General features: G+C 30.5%; 2 protein-coding genes and 1 pseudogene across 2 annotated transcripts in view; 2 read left to right on the forward strand and 1 right to left on the reverse strand.

Moving 5' to 3' along the window:
• The window catches only part of LOC120261036 (DNA repair protein RadA), a 94,626-nt gene that overhangs the window by 47,532 nt on the left and 25,914 nt on the right, over window positions 1-21,180 (reverse strand). The window lies entirely within an intron of this gene.
• On the forward strand, window positions 7,590-15,415 carry LOC120261043 (annotated as a pseudogene).
• LOC120261042 (40S ribosomal protein S24-1-like) lies at window positions 16,380-18,861 on the forward strand. The gene is given in 6 exon segments (XM_039268711.1): window positions 16,380-16,552; window positions 16,643-16,684; window positions 16,806-16,937; window positions 16,939-16,977; window positions 18,353-18,439; window positions 18,598-18,861. Coding segments are annotated over 6 exon segments (417 nt in total). The 5' UTR covers window positions 16,380-16,477; the 3' UTR covers window positions 18,640-18,861.

Genomic DNA, 21,180 nt, shown 5'->3' on the forward strand with positions numbered 1-21,180 from the left:
TCCGTACCTTTGGGAAATGAGCAAACACCATAAGGCATGGATCTCGTGTATATTACAAAAATGCCACTGTGTTTACATGTTTGTAGTTTGAAGTTACCATTATACCCTTCATTTCTTATTAAAATCATCATCATGTCCTTGATTTCAGGCGACGATCACGAGGAGCAATTAAAGGCTGGATGGAGAGATTTTGACGGTACGGTGGTCCTGAGGAACAACTAACGTAGTACACACACATTCATTCTCTAACCACACATAACATTGTGAGGTCTCAATCGGTTACCATAAATCCCTTGAAATTAATTTCCCTACGTTTTATTTTTGCTAAATTTATAGTTTTCTTTTTAATAAAGTTTATTTGTTTTGGTTATATAAAATTAGATTTTTATTTATTTATTCTTAATGTCATATTTATTTTTTTCTTAATATAATTTGTAAACTTATGCCAATAATTCATTTCAGTTCATTTCTTAGTATGTCGGTTATTATAAATATGAATATTCTTTTTAAAAATATATAATTGTAAGTTTTTTGTTTACTTTTTGAATTAAAATAATTAAAAAACTATTTTGTGAACTAATGGAGGAGAATTCAAGGAAGATTGAATGGCTACTAACTTTGGAATGATGGTGTCCGTTCATGTCTTGTTGAATAGTATTATATATAAAATAAAAATAAAAATTTTACATAAAAATATTGAAAATTTATTAAAAAAAAAAATACTCTCTCCGTTACTTTTTACTTGTCACATAATTCATATCGATTATAAAAAAATTAGTTAAAATTGGTTAAAATTAGTTGGTTATCTATATTTTATAACAAAAATTTCATTACTTTCGAAAACTACCCCTATTTAAAACTCCACTAATAGAGCGTATAATTTAATACTTAGTTGAATGTAATTTATTAAAAATTATATAAGTACATTAAATTAAAAGATAAATTTAGAAGAAAAAAAAATTATTTGATGTGACAAGTAAAAAAGCACGAGAGAGTAATAATAATAATTTCTAATACTGGAAGTTGAATTATATTTATTGAAGTTATAGTGTGGAACTAAATCTAGATATAAAAATAAAACATAAATAAATGTCGGCATGTTTCCATATTAGACTTTGATAAGTCTAACGCTTTGAAAACCCTAACAAAGAATGAGAAGAAGAGAAGTTGTTGAGGTTTTGTGAATGAAGTCAATAAAGAGGAAGACTAGGAATTTATTCTCATTGAATAAAGTCAAATAAAAAGCCAACATAAATGTTTAACATATTTTTATATCTAAAGTAAACAATTATTGACTTATATACATTTTAAAAACTTATATTTTAAAACTCAAAATAAAGTTATTATTGTTAGTAAAAAATCAATCTAATCAAATTAGGGTTAGAAAAATCTTTCTAATCAAATTAGGACTATCAATTACAATTAATTGATATTTAATCAACAATTGATTAATTATCAAGGATCGATCACATGAACACATGAATATATGTGAAAAGATCGAGGATTCTCACAGAGATTTCACTGAGCATAGAAATCCTCCAACGCACACACGCAATGTTCTCGAACTTTTCACCCTCGATCCCGGGAAGAAGTGATGGCTTCTTTTTGCTCCAAGCAACTATTGTGAATATTAGGGTTTTTGTCGTAGCCGTCTTTTGATGGCAATCACCAATCAAAAATTAAGAAACCCAAATCTCATATCACATATTTATAGAGAGTAAATATATTCGGATAAGGTTAGAACATGTAGCGTGGACCCGTTTCAGGGATCACTACATCTTTAAAGCAAATTAGTCCATACTAATTTTATAATCACAATCATGTCCATCAACAAATTGCAATTTAATCCAAAAGATTAGAGATATTCATATGTGAGACCCCAATATAATATTTTACATATTAGTCCCTCTATCAATAAATATTCCATATAAGTGGGATAATTAGACCACCAATGACACTGTCGATCTCCACTTATATGTGTGTTTCTTTACACTATTGGACATAAAACAATTTAAAGAAAAATATATAAAAAAATATATATTATATATAATAAAAATACTTTCAAAAAAATAACCTACTAGGATTTTTATCCAACACATAAGAAACACAATCTAGAATATCTCTCCTACAATAGGGAGTGATAGATCCCATCTTGGATGACTACAAATCTTCACGTATTTATTATATAACCCAACGTGTCCAGTATATAGCACAGAATTGGCATCACCGGGTTGACACTATCAAAGTAATATAATTTATACATAAGATTTAATAACATCCCTCGAGTAATAAGGACTTTCTCGTAATGAATAACTCTTTTGTTTACATACGACGGTAGTTTGGTCTAAGAGTTCAGTATGGTCCAGCTCAATATTTGTCAACTACAAATATCCATTAACGTTCTTAAGAGTCTCCACTCTACAGTGGTTGAGCATACCACTCTATCACTACATAGTAGATGACAACACGTGACAAACCAATAATCGAATACAAAATCATATTTTTATCTCATAGGGTTGTGAACTATTTTGGGTTCTGAGATACATAGATAATCATGTCTCACTTTTAATGATCTCTATCATTAATTTGAAATCTATACAATGCAAGCCCATAATAATATATCATCAAACATGAATAATACAATACCCATAATTATGCATGCAATGAAATAAAACTATTTTATTATTAAACAATAACTAAAATTGGCTTTGTGGGGCATACTAGTTTTTCAATTATACATACAAGAAACTTTTTGTTTTGACTTATAAAAACATTAAAAAGTACAGATATTACAATAAAATTTAAAATATCAAGAGTTTATCTATCATATTAACCAAATAGAAAACATAACATCTAAGTACGGAAGTTTTTTTTATATATATATTTAAAATTTTTTTGGCTGAAATAATTTGTTTAAAATTCAATGAGTGAGCAAAACATGCCATTAGTCAAAGAGAAGTTTATAAATAAATAATAAATAAATAAATAAATAGGTATATAAGTCAAAGTCATTATCTTGGTTCTCTATCTTGAACCACACAAACAGACATTGCATTGGAGCATGAAACTAGATAAGGCCCTGCTGTCCCACGTGCCACACGTGACCAGATGTATATGAGAGTTTTACATTTTTGCCCTTCTATAACAATACATGCATTATACATTTTTTTTTCTTAAATGAAGTTTTTACCAAGTAAGCTCAAATACTATTATTTGTTTAACACAACCAAACCCATTTTCTAGCTATGTATTAAATAAATTTTAATTTTAAAAATATTTGTGTTATATTTATTGGTAAATTGATCTCTGAATTATATTAGTTCTGGATCGCTAATCAATTTTTATCAGTTCATACTATTAATATTGTTAAATATTAAAAATTTAATATAAATATAAACCATTATTTATGATTTTGTTTTGTACTCATTGAATGACAAGAAAACACAAACTTGTTTCCATAGAATTAATGATATTAATAGTTAATGATTGTTTTCCATGAGAAATGCTTCTATCTCACTCATTCATCACTTTCTTAAATCACATTGAAAAAGGGACATATCAAAGCCTTTATTGAATGGAATGAATTCAAAAGCAAACATTATCTTGTGTGGGAGCCAATAGAATCCAAATTGCTCTTTATTATCATATCACAAATATTGACATATATAAATATAAATATAAATATGTCTATATATTTATATATCAAGACATTTGTCTCATTATGTGAGAGTTCCTTATATCTCTTGTCCTCTCATCATTAACTTACATAAAATTTGACTCTTCCTTTGTTTGTACTCTAATTATCTTTGACTTAGCATTCACTAATTGTTAATATTTGTTAATCTCATACTTGGCATGAGTTTAATTTGTTGTAATTTAGTATTTAAGTCGAGTTGTTTTACTTTATAGTTTAAACAATTTTACAGAATTAATTAAATTATTTATGAATATAAGTTGAGAGGAAGGGTTAATTATAAAATATTAAGTGTGAGTGATTAATTATATTAACTTGACCATTAAAATGAAATAGTTGCTTTGACTCAAACAAAATTTTATTTGATTGATTTATAAATAAACAATTTCTTTGAGATAAGATTAGTCAAATTATTCTTTCCAATATTTTATTTCTTTATTCCATTTGACTGTCTATGGAATGTAATGGTCAAAGCCATAACATAGAAGAAGACTATATGTATTTTTTTAATCTAAATTTCATGGGAGTGTAATCAAGTTTCTAAGTTTCTATATTCCTATATAATTATTTAAAATTGTAAAATCCTAATATATATATATATATATATATATATATATATAATTTTAGAGTTTTATGAAAAGTTAATTTTAGCAAGTGAATATTATTATAAAATCGATTTTATAAATATAAATTTTGTTTTATCAAGGTAGCACAAAGTGATCAATGATTATCGGTCACTATATTATCATGGCATTATCATTAATTATTATTATTATTATTATTGTTATTGAAAGTGATCTAACGTCGATTAATAGAGCTTAATTAATAATAATTAAATTCTAACTTAAATGGGGATTGCTTCAAAGCCAAAAAGAGATGGTGGCTTTGAATAAATGATTTGTGGCTTGAAAGAGATGGCTAATTGGCCATGGACCTTGAGATCCATCTTTTTCTTTTTCTCTTTTATTTTTAAATTAATTAATATTATTATTATTATTATTGTTTTGGTAGAAGAATTGGAATCCAAATCCTCTTTATATCTTCTAATGTTATCCTATCCATTGCTATTGCCTTTTTCTTTTATTTTTTGTGCCAAAACTCCTCCTCTTTCTTTTCCATGATCACCTTTTGCTTTTCATGCTCTATTTTACTATAAATTTAAATTCAAATAATTTATTATCCTCCCTTTTTAATTTCCAAACCTTTGAGAGAAAAATCAATATTTTTTTTAACTTAATGTTTTATTTTTTAAAGTTTACTATGAATAAATAATAATTTTTTTATTTTTTTTATTTTTTCAAATTTAGAGTTTAAACTTAGAAATAGAAATTCTAAATTTGTGATGAAATTAATAATTGGTCCATTTTTGCAAAAGTTTTTTTTGAGTGGTGGAAGGGTTGAAAGAAATTGAAAGATGTGGAACCATTCAATTCACAATTTGTGTATTGCATTGAAATATTCGGAATTATGTTTCATGTGTTTTGTTCTTTTAAATTGAAAGAATTTGTCTTTTAGTTCGATTTTCCAACTTAAAAAAAAAAGAAGTTGAAAAATTAACTACTTGATAAACAAATTATTTTAAGTATGTAGTCAACATTCTTAATATAAACCAAAGACTTGGTTGTCAAAGATTTTAATAAGTACTTACAACATATGCTCAAAGAATTATTCACATGATAAAATGAGATCCAATTTATATAAATTCAAGCCCAGCCCATTAAGAAGTAAATTTTACCAAGTTATAAAACAGATCGATTTATTCATGAATTTAAGTATGCAATGTAATAATAATAATAATAATAATAATAATAATAATAATAATAATAATAATAATATTATTATTATTATTATTATTATTATTATTATTATTATTATGTGTTAAAGTAGTGTTATACCTATATATACATTTCTGAACTTTTAAATTTTGATTTATGCTTTTTTTTCATAGATTGTATATATATATATATATTGCATAGTTTTTGTATTTTTACGTTTTTAACATCTTATAATATAAATCTATATATAAATACATTAATTTGAATAAGTATTACAAATTTTTTAATCCATAATCAAGATGTTCAAAGAACAGATATTACAATGTTTTTAGTTTTTTTTTGTTTTTTAATGTTTTTGGCAAGATTTATTCAATTAAATAAACTCAGCTATTATACTATTAAAAACACTTGTGTTAGATTTCTCCATTCAATGTTTTCTTTTTATTTAATTAAAAAAAATACTATTTATGTAGATATAATATTTAATTATTTTTTAAATATCCAATGCCCATTTTCTTTCTTTAGATTGTTTGAATTTGGACAAAATAAATACCAAGTCATTTTTTTTATAAAAAAGATGCATTTATATGGAATTGATTTGGCATTTGAACTTAGGACATAATCTACTTGATTATTATTATATATATATATATATATCCATTTGAATTGAAATTCAATGGGTTTGTCCATGCATTCATAATTATCTTGCATGATAATCAAATTTATTTTTAAATCCACACACACACACACACACACACATATATATATATACATAAATGTGTTTTTATTTAAAAAAAATTGAAGATATAGTTTTATTCAGGGAAACTTGTGAGCACATCTTTACAAAAGTATATATTTATATATTAGATAAATTCCCGTGTTTTGTTAAAAAATAAATTATTTCATATATATTTTTAAAAAATATTATTAAAGTTTACTTATAAAATATATTAGATTTTCTATGATTATGTATCTATAATTTTTAAATATTAAAAAAAATGAAGCCTTGGATGGCATTTTTTTAATCCTTTAGAATACGTGTAATTTCCATTCTTACCCATTTTATTTGTACTCACATCTTTGCATCTAATGAAATGGTTTATTACAAATTATTTATTAACTGAATTAACAAAACAATTATATGTTACTACAAATAACACATGACAAAATGATTTATTATAAATTGTAAAATTTTCATCGAATTATCTAAACATTATTATTACAAATAACACATAAGTGATATTATTGATTATCTGAGATATGAAATGCCTCACTTTTATGAATACTTATAGATATCATAAATTAATTGTTGGTTGGACATAAATGATCATAAAAGATCATATATGATCATTTAAGTCAGTGTATAATTTTTTTAGGTAAACATATTAATTCTGAAATTCAATATTTAAAATGAAACTTTTATTAAGTGATATACAAAAAGAAAAAAAATAAAGAAAATTATAAAACAGCACCTAATTTTGGAATAAAAATTAGAGTCATATAACATAATAAACATGAATGGAAATTTTTTGAAATTAAAAATCATTTTTATATACCTGTATTTATTAGTCAATTTTTAATTCACAAAAATAGAAGGTGGAATAGATCTCTATACCAAAAGTGGCTTTAATAACTATTCTTATATAAATATATATATATAAGAAAAGTTGATTAGTTTAATAATAAATCATTATTAACATCATGATGATGAATAAAGGAATGGATGGTTCATGTTTGACCAGAGTTGGTTGGACTCCATTGCAATCACTTTTAAGTAACCCACTTTTCTTGACCTCTAATTTTCCCTTGATATCTATATATATATACAAAATAGAGATAATTATAGTATATGTTATTTTTAATAATTAATATATATAATTTTTTTTATATATTCAAATATATATTTTCCATGTAATTTTTAATATTAAAATAAAAATTTCCCCATAAATATATTTTTTAAAAATAATTTAAATTGCATATGAAGCAAAAAAGGAAATAAATTATTAAAAAAGATGAGGGGGTGGTTGTAAGTTTAGAATTTTGTGGGTTTTATTGCAAAATATTGATTGCCTTCGTGTGTGTGTGTATATATAGACTCGCTTTAGAATTTTTAGAGGAGAAGAATTGGCGAGCTCAATCATGGAGGCAGCCTCTGTTCCCTCCCAAATGAAGAGTTCCATGCTTAATTGCATCAGCCTCTCCGATCCCGACGTTGATAAATCCGTCGCGCTTCTCAAGCAGGTGTGAATTTGAAATTTTGCTGCTTATTTTGTTGTGTTTTTTTTTAATTTATTTTGGTTTAGGCTTTGGTTATTGTGAATGATGCATTGTGAGTGTTTAATTCTGATTGATTGAGCGTTTTTGTTATTCATTTATGATTTTTATGGCCTTTTGTTATAATTCTTATTTTCATTGCTTGATGCTTGGGTTTATTTTTTGGATTTTCTTCGGATTTTATGGTGTTTGTTCTGGTGTTGAGAGTTAAAATTATAGTTTGATTATTATTCGGTGGAATCAATGGGTTTGTGTTGTTAAGCAAGGTTTTTTTTACCTTTTCTTTCTTTTTTTTCTGTACTTTTTCTTGCGAATTATGGGTTATAATCATTCAGTTATTGGTAAAGTGGCCCTTTTTACTTATATTTTATATTTTTTTTTGTTTTGAATGAATTTTAAATTCGTGTTTCTTGTATTTTTGTCCAGTAGCTTTGAGTTTCTAGTATTTAGCTTTAAAAATCTTAATTTTTGTGTTATCTTTTTTTTGAAGTTTTAGATTTAAAAAATTTGGTCGATTCTCATACAAAAGGCTTGTGCATTATTATGTGATAAGAGAATTTTCAATAAAATGTTCACTTCTTCATGTGACAAGTATTTGAGTTATATGATATGAAAGTTAGATTTAGGCCATATGCACGGCTAGCAGCTGAGGTCTTTATACATATCATATGACCTATGGGGACATTTTACTTTTTAGAGCACGATAAAATTTACACATCCATGTAGTGGTTACATGTGGATATTCTATCACAGTGCATTGGAACAAGGCAGTGGTTCAATCTGGAATGTGAATAAGAGTTTTTCAAGATAATATTCTGCCTGTCTGATGCGTTGCACTTTATTCTTTGTATTTGGACGTTTAATCCCGTAGATTCCTTATCAAACATAGTTCAATATATGCAAAGTTGGACTATCTTAATTTGAATAATGCTGCACCAAAGTATAGGACCTGAAATTCACGTGGCTGTTACAAAACAGTAACCCACAATGTCAAAGTTAATGTTTTGGTGAAGAAAACCTACCATTCACGGCATCATATATGCCAACATTCTTGTCTATGAAAATAGACTTAATCATAATTGTGTAAAGTTCAACTTAAGGATATGGAACTAAAGTGTATATCTTCATAATCTCATATTAAAGGATAGTCAGAGAAGTTAAATCTATTTATGTTAGGGAGACTACCACATTTGATTGTGATGGTTAGGTTGTCACTACATATAGCTCACATCACATGTAGAGCAACTTGAAGTAACTGTAAATATTTTAAATTATATGCGTGTTTACTGGTTACTAGAATTTTTTTTATTGTGCTCTATGGGTTACAACTAGTTTGTATAGCGTAGCCAATATGTATTTTCCTGTTTATCTGTGTTTTAATTTGTATTATTTGATGACTGATAAGAATATACTGATATCATGATTTCAGCTTTGATCAGGAATGCTTTTAGTGATGGTAGATGGAATAGGGAGGAAATATGGACCTGCCTAATGAATAGTATTTACTTTGCTTTTAGATTTTAAGTGCTTTTCTTCAAGCTAATTTCCACATTCACCTTCTTTCGTCCATCACTTTGGCACATATTTTGGTGAGCCTGACTTTTATGCAATTATTTTGAGGCTTTACTTATGCTTTGATTACCATATCTTTAAAATATATGAAGCAGAAACATTTCATTTAAATTGGTTAAGAGTAGCATTGTGATAATAAATTTTGTATGTAGTGTAAAGTAAATGCATAACTCATCAACTGTGCTTGCTTCTTGAAATTATTTCTTATTTATGTTATCTGTCATAATTATCTTTGTTTCTATGTAACTTTTATTTAGATCTATTTTTAATATTTTATTGTTCTGGCTTTTTGAATCTCTCCTATTTATAATTTTTCCAGGCATGCTTAGACTCTGGATTCTTTTATGTTATCGATCATGGAATCCCACAAGACTTTATGGATGAGCGTTTTTCCCAAAAGTAAATTTTTGATCTACCTATGGATGAGAAAATGGAAGCTTCTCGAAATGAAAAGAATCGAGGGTTATACACCAATTCTAGATAGAGATTCTGGATCGAGATAATCAAGTTGATGGTATGTTTCTAAATTCTCTAATTCTAGAATTAGTTGGGAGGCATGAATTTGTTTTGGTTCCTTTGAATTCTTATGAACATTTGATCAATCTTTCCTGTCAGAGAATGGCTAATGGGTAACTGACAAGGTACTTGAGATGATTCAAGATATTTGCTTGTATCATGTTTGGCAGATAAGGGCTAGGAATGGCCATGTGCAGTTCACTAAAAACCAGTGCACATCCTACTACTCTCATATATTGGCCTCCTTCCTTTACTCTTATGATCAAATTCAAATTGATCATTTTATGGTTAACTGTTTCAACCATTCTTGTAGAGTATTGTGAAACATAATCATTTCTTTTGTGGCATACCTGTTTTAGGTAAATTTCAATGGCATTTGCTTTTCACTGATCTTCCTATAACCTTTTATTTCTCCTTTCTCTGTTTATGCTTTTCAAGTTGAGGATATGTGAGGCATTAAGGAGATTAATTGCATGTGCTTAACAGGGTTGGTCATGAAGCTAGTTTTTCAGAAATGATCATGAAGCTAGGTTTCCTGGTTTGCGAACTAAACTCTAAGATTTCATTGCTGGTTCCTCCTTTATCAAAATTTCCACGGCAAGAATTTGGATCCTATTTACAGAATCTGATGTTAGATCTGATCTGGCCTTGAAATATCCTTAAACTTTTGATGGGCCATCCATTGATGTATGAAGATTCACTATGGTAGTGACAATAAACTAGAAACATTGAGGTTAACCTGTGGCAATACTGAATGGGACCTAATGCTTTTATCATTAGATCCTTTCCTTCATAGGACAAAGTATCTCTATTGCGATCCTGTTCTTGGTTATTCTTTTTTCTGTTGTTGAAGTGTATTAATTGTTAATTAGATTTAATATCATCTGACATTGTATGCTTGAAGATGCGACTACAATGGCTTCACTTTTATCATGATTTATTTTCATATTGTGCAGTTTAATTCCGCCAACATAATTCTTCTTTATCTATCTTTACTTCTTTTATGTATTATAAAACTAAACTGAATTGTTGATTACTTTTTTAGGTGATTACAAAGAGGGATATTACATTGGTGTTGAAGTACCTGCTGATGATCCTCAAGCAGAGAAACCCTTTTACGGACCAAATTTATGGCCTCCTGAAGGTAGATCTTTGTAATTATTTGTAAACTTCTTCTAAATTTGCCAATGCCATGGCACTGAATGCTCACTTAAGTAACCATCAACAATTAGAATTACTCTTGGGAGTAGATCTATTTAAAAGTTTTAACATTCTATATAATTTTGTTTCCTTCTTACTGTGAAATACCGCCTCATACACTAGAAAGAATATGTCTGCGCATCCAGTTTGATCAAGAAACACTTTCACTATGATATTGGACCATTTGATATTTGTTTGCACATCATTCACCTTATGCTCATAACATAAGCCAAATACATGGACTGTTTGCATTTATTCAACTATAGGAGGATTCATCCGTGATTAATTTACCAAGTTACATAAGAATATACTGTTCTGTTTGTGTCCTGTAGACTTATAAATAAAAGGGCCATGCCCTATGTACAGCTTTTCAACTTCATAAAATGGAATTATATTGTATAACTTTTTGTTGCACTGACCCATGTTGCTTCATTTTTTTTTTAATCTCAAGGTCATTTACCTGGATGGAGGGTTAACAATGGAAAGTATCACAATGAGGCCCTGTGAGTTCTGTTTCTCCCTGATCACTGATAGCATAAAAACATTTTAACATCTTTCTAAGTGGCAATTTCTTTTCCACTAGAACATGAGCAAGATTGCAATTCTTTGGCACTTTAGATGCCAATATGATAGAGTTCCCTGCATAGAAAAGGCTTGCTTCCTGCAATGTACCACAATATACAATTTATTCTTTATTTGTGCATGTCAACTTGTTTGGATCTGTGGGTTCATTGAACTTCTTTGGATAAGATTGCAACAACATCAACTAGAAGACGATAGTTTTTGCTAATTACTACTAAAAGTATTATTATTTTCAAAATGGAACTTTTAAGAGCACAATGGTGTCAAACTCTCACTCCTGTCTTCTGTTTCAAAAAAAATCTTAAAGGAGGGTGGCAAGAGCAGTGGCTAGGATCATAGCTCTGGCACTTGACCTAGATGGTGACTTCTTTGATAAACCATACATGCTTGGGGAGCCAATTGCAACTTTGCGACTTCTACACTATCAAGGTGTGGAAAAAACTAGAGGTTATTGCATTTGCATGCTATTGTGATCCTCTTGTCAAAGAAAATATAATGCAATTTATGGTATGATGGTTGCCTTTGTCTGATCATTAGGTACAATGTCTAATCCTTCAAAGGAATATATGGTGCCGGAGCCCACTCGGATTATGGTTTGATCACTCTCTTGGCAACAGATGATGTAGTTGGCCTCAAGTAAGATGATGTTTGGTTAGAACTCACTTCCTTTATAATTTTTATAATGTGGTTATCTACTTCTATGACTATCTTAGTATGTGAACCATGTCATGTCATGCAGATATGCAAGGATAAGGATGCACAGCCTCAAATATGGGAATACATTGAACCTGTAGAAGGGTTGGTTTTAACTCTTCTTCTAGGCATATTTACAATTCCATCTCATCCATGTTCACATTTATGCACAGCTTATATTTTTTAATCTTGTGTGTGTGTGTGTGTGTAGAGAGAGAGAGAGAGAGAGAGAGAGAGAGAGAGAGAGAGAGATAACTCTTCTTCTAGGCATATTTACAATTCCATCTCATCCATGTTCACATTTATGCACAGCTTATATTTTTTAATCTTGTGTGTGTGTGTGTGTATATATATATATATAGAGAGAGAGAGAGAGAGAGAGAGAGAGAGAGATGGCTTCTCTAATTTATACATTGCATCGCAGGATAGGTTGGGTTAACTCTCCTATTGCTCACTTCTATCATTCCATCTCACTTGTATTTTCTCTCATATTGTTAACATGTCTTTTATCATCTTTTAGCCATATGGTCTGTTGTTTTTGTAAATTCATATTGTTAATTCTTTTTGGTTAAAATAGATTATCTACTTTATAGACATGTGATTTTTTTTTTTTTTTTTTTTTTTTTTTTTAATTTTTAAATTTTTTGTAATATGTTAGCAGCCCCGTAAAGTTGATGATAGACATGGAGGTTTTTCCAGTCATTGCATTCTTGCTTGCTGTCCATTAAGTTTAGTCTTTGCTATTATCTTCTTTAAAACAATTCAATATTGTGAACTGCCATCCATGATATATTTGTTTTTCTCTTGTTGCTTCCCTCTATCTTTGAAATACAAATTAGGAATTTGTGCTATCATGCTAACTATTTCTTTTTGATTTATTATTATTATTCTTTAAATTAAGCATTGCTCTGGATTTACCTGGAAAAAAGTACTCAGTACTTCCATAAAATTAATGCAACAGTTTTACCCATGAATTTTTGTCGATAACTAGTTGCAAATGAAAATTCAGGCCCAACCGATTAAATCCATGAGTTCAAACTCTTGGGACTCTTTCTAGAACCTGTATGATGTAAAACTTTGGCTGATCCTTTACTCAAGCTTGTTTCTTCTTCCTTTTGTCTTCTTACTAGTGTTTTCTAAGAACTGTGTTAATTTAAAAACCAGCGTGAAAATTTAGGTTCAGTTTAAGTATTTCAGATTGTTAGTGGGGTTTACCTTTGTTTTTCAGGCTGGCCCTGGGCTGATCTATGCTCTTAAATTAATTGGATTTAGTGTTAAAATTTATTTTCTCCCAAGCAAATCATATAAATGCCTTGTTTTGGTAGTTATATATGTGGCCTGTTCTACTCATGAATGAAATAAGTGTTTTTGTTTTAGTTCATATGACAAGATATAATCTCTGCTCAACTGTTCCATGGCTCAGATACATTAAGGTTTGCAGTCCATGAAAATTTACATTTTACAAACATATTAGGTGATGTTTCTATTTTTTAATAGTTCAATGTAAAACCCTAACAAAATTGCAAAATTTTATTCCTGGCTCCAAAAGCTATCTACATTCCAAACTAGTCAGCAGCTGTGAACAAAATAACCTTCAGGGAAGGTTGTTTAACAGGGCAGTCTTAAATCAAAAGGCTCAAAATTTTTTGCGGTGCAGTTAGATTCTTGATAGGAAAGAAGTGTGAGGAATTTATACAGTTACTGTTGCATATACTTGAGTAACTTCAATTGCTATTCTATACTTTCTTTGCTTTTCTATACTGTCTTCTCCTTTTTCTGCCATGTGTCTTAACCAAAATTTAGCTGGAAATATTTAATTTTCTGTTTTTTTATTTTTATTTCCATTCCAGAGGGTTCATTGTCAATCTTGGAGACATGCTTGAACGTTGGAGTAATTGCATATTCAGGTAAACTTCCTCTTGGGTGCTATTCTTTCTGGTCTAAAAATTGTTGTCATCTTTCATTCTTTGTGAAGTACTGTATCATCAAAACAATTTTCTTTGCAGTAGAATCATTTTAGTTAGAATGCATGGTAATGACTCCCTTGTGGTCATATGTATTTATTGACATTTAGCTCTTTTTTCCCCTGGAACTATCCAGAACTACTTTAAATAATCCTTATACTGAATTAAATGATGGTCTTTAACTATCACATGATTCCATGTTTGCATGTTAGACTGGGATAGCTCATTTATTACTTTAGTTTTCTTTTGAAGTCTGTCAAATTTACATTTTTTCTTTTTTTACCTTTTAATTTTTCTTCATGAAATAGTTTACTTTGATAATACTTGGTTCTTCAAATGATGCCAAATGATTAATCATCCAAGGAACCGCTTTCAGAGAACATCAGCATGAATCTTCCCTAAACCTCTTATTCTTTCTCTTTTATTGTTAGGTCCACATTGCATCGAGTCGTCACAGATGGACGGGAACGTTTTTCTGTAAGATCCTTCAAGCACTTCAAACCGAGGAATTAATTCATTCGTAATTACCACCTCACTGGTTGAAACTTTAGTTTACATTCAATTATTTTTCTTTCTTGGCAGATTGCATATTTTGTGGAGCCTAGCCATGACTGCATAGTCGAATGCCTGCCGACATGCAAATCTGAAGAAAATCCACCCAAGTGAGTTTTTCTGAACTTCCGTCGAATTATTCTTACAACACAAAATACATCTTGTCGTGAAATACCTAGTCAACATTATAACTTCTTTGCTTATTTACTTTTGAGCCGAGAAATTGACATCATTCGAGTTTTTATCAGGTTCCCTCCGATAAGTTGCAGCACATACCTGTCCCAAAGATACAAAGACACACATGCAGACCTTAACACTTATTCGAAACACTAGACTTCGATAAAATTTCTGCAGTATCAAAGCCGTATTTTTATCGCTCTCTGATCAATGCTTCATCAAGCAACAGTTTTATAAGATCAGAAACCGAAATAGAGTACTATATTATATGTATTATAGTACATATGCCTAGCAAAATGGTATCGATGAAATATCTTCTTTTGTTTCGGTTCATTTACGAGAAAGTATGTAATGACAAAATAAATAAATAAATAAATATAGATTGTTGTTGCAAAGCAAATGTTAAATGACTTGCAATGTTTCCGCCAGTTATTTTTTTAATGAATTAATTTTGATTTTTGTTTGGAATGAATTGTGTACCTTTCAAACTGATTCTTTTATAAATGCTTTTGTAACAAAATGCATAAACTAGGTGGACAATTTTTTTAAGTACATTTTCTATTGCTATAATAATACTAGAGTTGATTAGCAAAGAAAGTTGATAATAATATTATGATATTTATTTCGATTAGTTTTCAAGAAATCAAAATTTTAAAAGATTCACATACACAGTTATTGGAAATTGGAAATCATAATCTAAGCTTCCACCACTTAGAACTAACTCCCAATGTTGATGGTTTCTTGAAATCCTTCAATTTTATCTTAATTTTCAAATATATTAGTAACTAAGATAAATCAAAGTGATTTATAAAAAAAATCAACCTATTCTTCCATTCACATTTTTATGGCAAGTATTTATAAATCTTTTTTCACTTAAATTTTTATTAATATAAAATCTATTACTTTAGAACAGTTAAAGAACCAAGTTTAAGAATAATAGATTTAATATTAAAAAACACTCACTCGGAGGGTTTAACCTGCTTGTAGGACTCTCAGTCTTGGACAATTTAGAGTTTGTGGCTCTTAAAAAATCAGCACGTTAAAAGAACCCCTTAAAAAAAAAAAAAAACAAATAAACACCTATGCTCTGACTTTGCATCAGCTTTGGGGTTCAATATTGGGTTCTCTTCAAAATAAATATTGTATATAAAAGATCCAGTACCAATAGATTAAGAGGCTGTTGATCATAAAACTACAATTTGTTCCGGGGGACATGAAAATATCATTTTATACAAACTAACTACTTCCATACTCTATTGTAATGAGTAGTAATAACCTCAAGCCCATTAATTGACGAAGCCCAGCCCACTTAAGCCCACCACAAACGTATCACAATCTAGGGTTAGGGTTAGGGTTAGGGTTAGGGTTTTATATATCAACAAAGTGATCTCCAAGTCTTCTCGCTCGCCGCTCTCTCGCTCTTGTGTGCTCTCGATCTCCATTGCACGGAGCCAGCTTGATCGTGAGAAGATCCAGCCATGGCGGAGACCAAAGCCTTCACCATTCGCACCCGCAAGTTCATGACCAATCGCCTCCTCTCACGAAAGCAATTCGTAATCTCCTCCTTCCAAAACCCTAGTTCTGTATACCTGCGAGCAAATTCTGTTGCTGATTCTTCATTTTTTGTTTTGATTTGGTTTCAGGTCATCGATGTCTTGCATCCTGGCAGAGCCAACGTTTCCAAGGTCCCTTTTTTCTTCTTTGTTTTTTTTTTGTTTTTTTTGTTTTTGGTTCTTTTTTTCTGATGAATTTTGTGTTAATTTTTATTGTGTTTTTTGATTTTATGTTTTGGTGGATGATTTGAAGGCGGAGTTGAAGGATAAATTGGCGAAGATGTACGAAGTGAAGGATGAGAACTCGATCTTTGTGTTCAAGTTCAGAACGCACTTTGGTGGTGGGAAGTCAACGGGTTATGGGTTGATCTACGACAGTGTTGAAAAACGCGAAGAAATACGAGCCTAAGTATCGCCTCATCAGGGTATATCAAACTCTCTCCGAAATCCAAATCCAATGTGATTTCTTGTTAAAGATTTGTTTTTTGTTATATTGTGTTCTTTCGGCTTTAGATTTTTCGCTTTAATGTTGATTCATAGTTCTAGCATATGTGGTTTATTAATGCTTTTTCTAGTTAGGTAGTGCTTTTGTATTGGGACAATGAAGTAACTACCTCTCTGACCCTTTGCATTCTTCTAACATGTTAACTGCATTTGTTATCGAGGGTCTGTTCCCTTCTTTATTGTGCTATTTGCTTACGGATTTGTGCCTTCAATGTTGATTGGAGGTTTTTGTTTGTATGACATTGTTGTACCATTTTGATTGCTTGTCTGTTGCTATTGTTGTTGGTCTATGTTGTAATTATTGCTCGTTTTGTTGCTTGTTATCATAGAGATTGCGGAAAAACCTACTATTGAAATACAGTAAAGAAACAGGGTTAGGTCATCTCTTGGTTTATTATATTTGGAAGAACTTTTATAGGCACCTTATATTCTTGTGTTTTTTTGACATTGGTAGATGTTTTCTGTAATCATTAGCACCAGCACTGTTTCATGGATGTCCTAAGAGTCTACCTGGCTTTGTAACTTGAAAGTTGGGAAGCATTCTGCTGCTTACCATAAGTTGGTTAAAGATAATGCTATTAGTTGATAGAGTTTTGTCTCTTGGATTTAGTTTCTTTGTACGTTGCATTTAATCAGGGTTTTGCATATACCGAGCATAGACCTGCCAACACCTGAATTGAAACTATGCTCATCTGGATTATTTGATTACAATTTGTTTGATTTTGGATTAAACGATGTGTATCGAACTTAAAACACTCTTATATGTTATATGCTCTGGCTTTTGGCCAAGTACAGTTGTTGCCTAAAGTAGAAAAATTACACTCATGTATGCATCTCAATTTCCAGATTCCCGATTACTAAATCATGGACTAGTAGTCACCACAAGATATATAGTTTGTTTGTTATTTCAAAGTTAGAAGTCTCTAAAATAAAGTACGAAAAAGCCTGTGGGTTGTGATCATCTGATTGAAATTCAGCTTGATCCTGTCAGACTTGTGTTTCATGGCTAACCTGTTTGTAATTTGCATGGGAAGCCTCAGTTGTTCGACAACTGAAATCCACTTCTTTTTCATCTCCATCAAAGAGCAGCCTTACTTTAAAGTTTACTGTTTGTTGCAATTTCTTTTATTTCTTTCTGCTCTCAGCATGCTTGAAATGTACTTATATTATATTGAATTTCATTGTTCATCGGATGACTGGGTTTCTTTTGTTTATGATAGGGCTATCCTGATGAATTTATATACCATTCCTTATAACTTGACTCACTTGCCTGAATGCATATTTGTATTTTGTCAGAATGGACTGGCCACTAAGGTTGAGAAGTCAAGGAAGCAAATGAAGGAAAGGAAGAACAGAGCAAAGAAAATCCGAGGTGTGAAGAAGGTATAGCTTAAGATTAATTCATGTGTTCAAATTTTTCTTTTTTAATGTTCTAGATAATCTCTAACATGACATGAACAATTAACCATAGCCTACTAATCCATGTAATTTTTGTGAGTAAATTCACATAATTTCTAATTGCTTTTCTTTGTGATGTCCAGACAAAGGCTGGAGATGCTGCCAAGGCAGGGAAGAAGAAGTGAGGTCTCTTCATCCTTCCAGTGAAGGATTCACAATTTGGTGGACACTCTTGGGTTATTATGATGTGGAATCTTTTTGCTGCCTGGTTTTTTATTATTTACTTTTGAACTGTTGTAGTTTTGAGGAAGTTTTCTTTTGTGAACCATGATACACATTAGCTACAAGACCGGCTTTATCTTTCTAATTGCTTGGAGTAATTCAATAGGTGTTATTTGGTTTGATTATGAGCTTCTCATTGCTTTGCTTTTCAATCCTCTCATCTGAATTTGTTTCTCCTGTTGATAAGCCTTGATGTTGATGTCAAGATTAAGAGGAACAGAAATGTGAATTTTAAGCCATGGATAACACTATATTTACATACTCATTAATTTTATTTTAGTAAATCTTTTATCTCCGTAATAATTAAAAAAATAAGGTTGGTTTAGAAATTTTTAATAAAAAATTCACCAAAAAGAAAGAATTACGAGTATCAAGCTCTAGCCCATGTTTTAAATATCAGCTCTGTTAATTAATGGTAATCCCACGCCTTGGTTTTCTTTCTCCTGGGTAGTTCGTCAAGGTGATCTTATTTCTTCCTATCTATTTATTTTAAGTTTCTCAAGTCCTCACTTCTATGTTTAATTTTATTTTTTAGAATAACTTGATCTTTGGTTTCAATTCTAGTCTTCGCAACAATTTTAATCACCTTGTGTATGCCGATGACTTGATTTGAATTACTTAAGCTTTCCGTAAGGTTGCCCGAAATATCTGAACTTTCTATTTATACTAGTCTTACTGGACAGAGGCCCAATTACTCCAAGTCCCAAATTTATTTTCCCTCTTAGTATAACAAGCATGTTTTAAAAAGTATTTGCAATATCCTGAATCTTAAACAAGCTTTTTTCCCTTTTAAATACCTTGGTGTTCTTATTTCTTCTAAGCATATAGCTACCCAATCTTTTCAACCTATGGAGGATAAAATTCGATACACCTCTAGTAGATGGGCTAACTTTCATCTTTCTCCAGCAGCAAGGGTATTTAATCAATTCGGTTCTTCTCTCTATTCCCATATACACCATGTCCGGCTCATCCTATCCCCGATTCTATTTTATCCGAGATATCCAAAGTTAGAAAACTTTTGTAGGAATGACAATGGAAAGGGCATCCATAATGTGAGTTGGAATATTATAAACAAAGGAAAGTCTGAGGAGGGCTTAGGTTTTAAAAATCTCTCTCTTACTAAACACTCATTGATGTCCAAACATATATTCCAATATTTAAATAATGATAATGTCCTTTGGGTGGAGATTTTGCATGATAAATACGATAAAATGAATTTTTGGCATGATCATCCTCCTCCTAAATGCTCCTGGTTTTTTCGGGGTCTTTGCAAATCTGCAGCCTTCATTAAGCATCATTGTAAAATCAATTCAATTAACCCGGCTAGTACTTCTTTCCTTTGGGATCCATGGTGTTTCGATATCCATGTTGCTCTCAAGCCTACATTTCTCAACATGGATGTAGGCATTAATCATATTAATCTTATTGAGCTTATCCAAGGTAACCAGTGGGACTATCATTACCTTAATTTCCTCTTTGGCAATATTTCTGATAGCTCGGAGGTTAACATACATACAATTGATCATGAGGCTAATAATCATCGGGTGTGGAAGCCTAAATCTAAATGCTCTAAAATATCTGCAGCAATTTATCATCACTTGAATCACCTGAATTCTTGCTCCCCTTCTTGGATTGGATGGAATTTACTTTGGCGCATTCTTGTTGCTCCTAAACTGAAACATTTTATTTGGATGTGTATTAAGGGCCGTTTGTCTACTTATGCATTCCTTCATAGTATTCATCTTGGTCCAGATAGTCCATGTATTTTCTGTGATCTTCATCGTGAGACCATTGATCATTTGTTCTGTCATTGTGCTAGAATTCATGGTGTTTGGGATATGATTAATTATAGAGAAAACCTGTCTATTTCCTTCGCTGAGGGCTTTTCCTCAGGGAGCTGGATCATTGAATACAGACATTCTCAACATATCCTAGTGATCATTGCTGCGGGGGCTTGGTTCATTTGGATTAGTCGGTGCAATGCAATATTCAAAAACATCAGCCCAAATTACTCCATCATTGTGAGCAAAGCCATCGCTCATGTCTGAGAATTCTCTACCAGCCTTTCGGATAATCTTGGCAAGAAATTAATCCTGCACAACTTCTCAAGTGCTGACGGATACTTCCTATTCACTCATGCCACTGTCAACTAAAGCACACAGGTAAGATCCGTCGGATTCTTCATCTCTAATGCTAATTATGCTATATCTTTTGCAAGGTGTCTTCCTCAACCATTGATGGACAATTCCTTTGATGATTTATTGGCTCTTGAAGTAGCGTTGCAATCTGCTATCAATTTTCATATTAGAATCAATCACATTTTTTATGCTCATCACATTATTCTGGAGACCATTCGGAGCTTGGATCATCTCACATCTTGGTGGTTCAGTTCTCAGATTTCAAATCTTCAATTCCTATTGGACATGTGTAATCGCCCCAACATT

Source organism: Dioscorea cayenensis, chromosome 5 (genome assembly GCF_009730915.1).
Source record: "Dioscorea cayenensis subsp. rotundata cultivar TDr96_F1 chromosome 5, TDr96_F1_v2_PseudoChromosome.rev07_lg8_w22 25.fasta, whole genome shotgun sequence".
NCBI classification, from domain to species: Eukaryota; Viridiplantae; Streptophyta; class Magnoliopsida; order Dioscoreales; family Dioscoreaceae; genus Dioscorea; species Dioscorea cayenensis.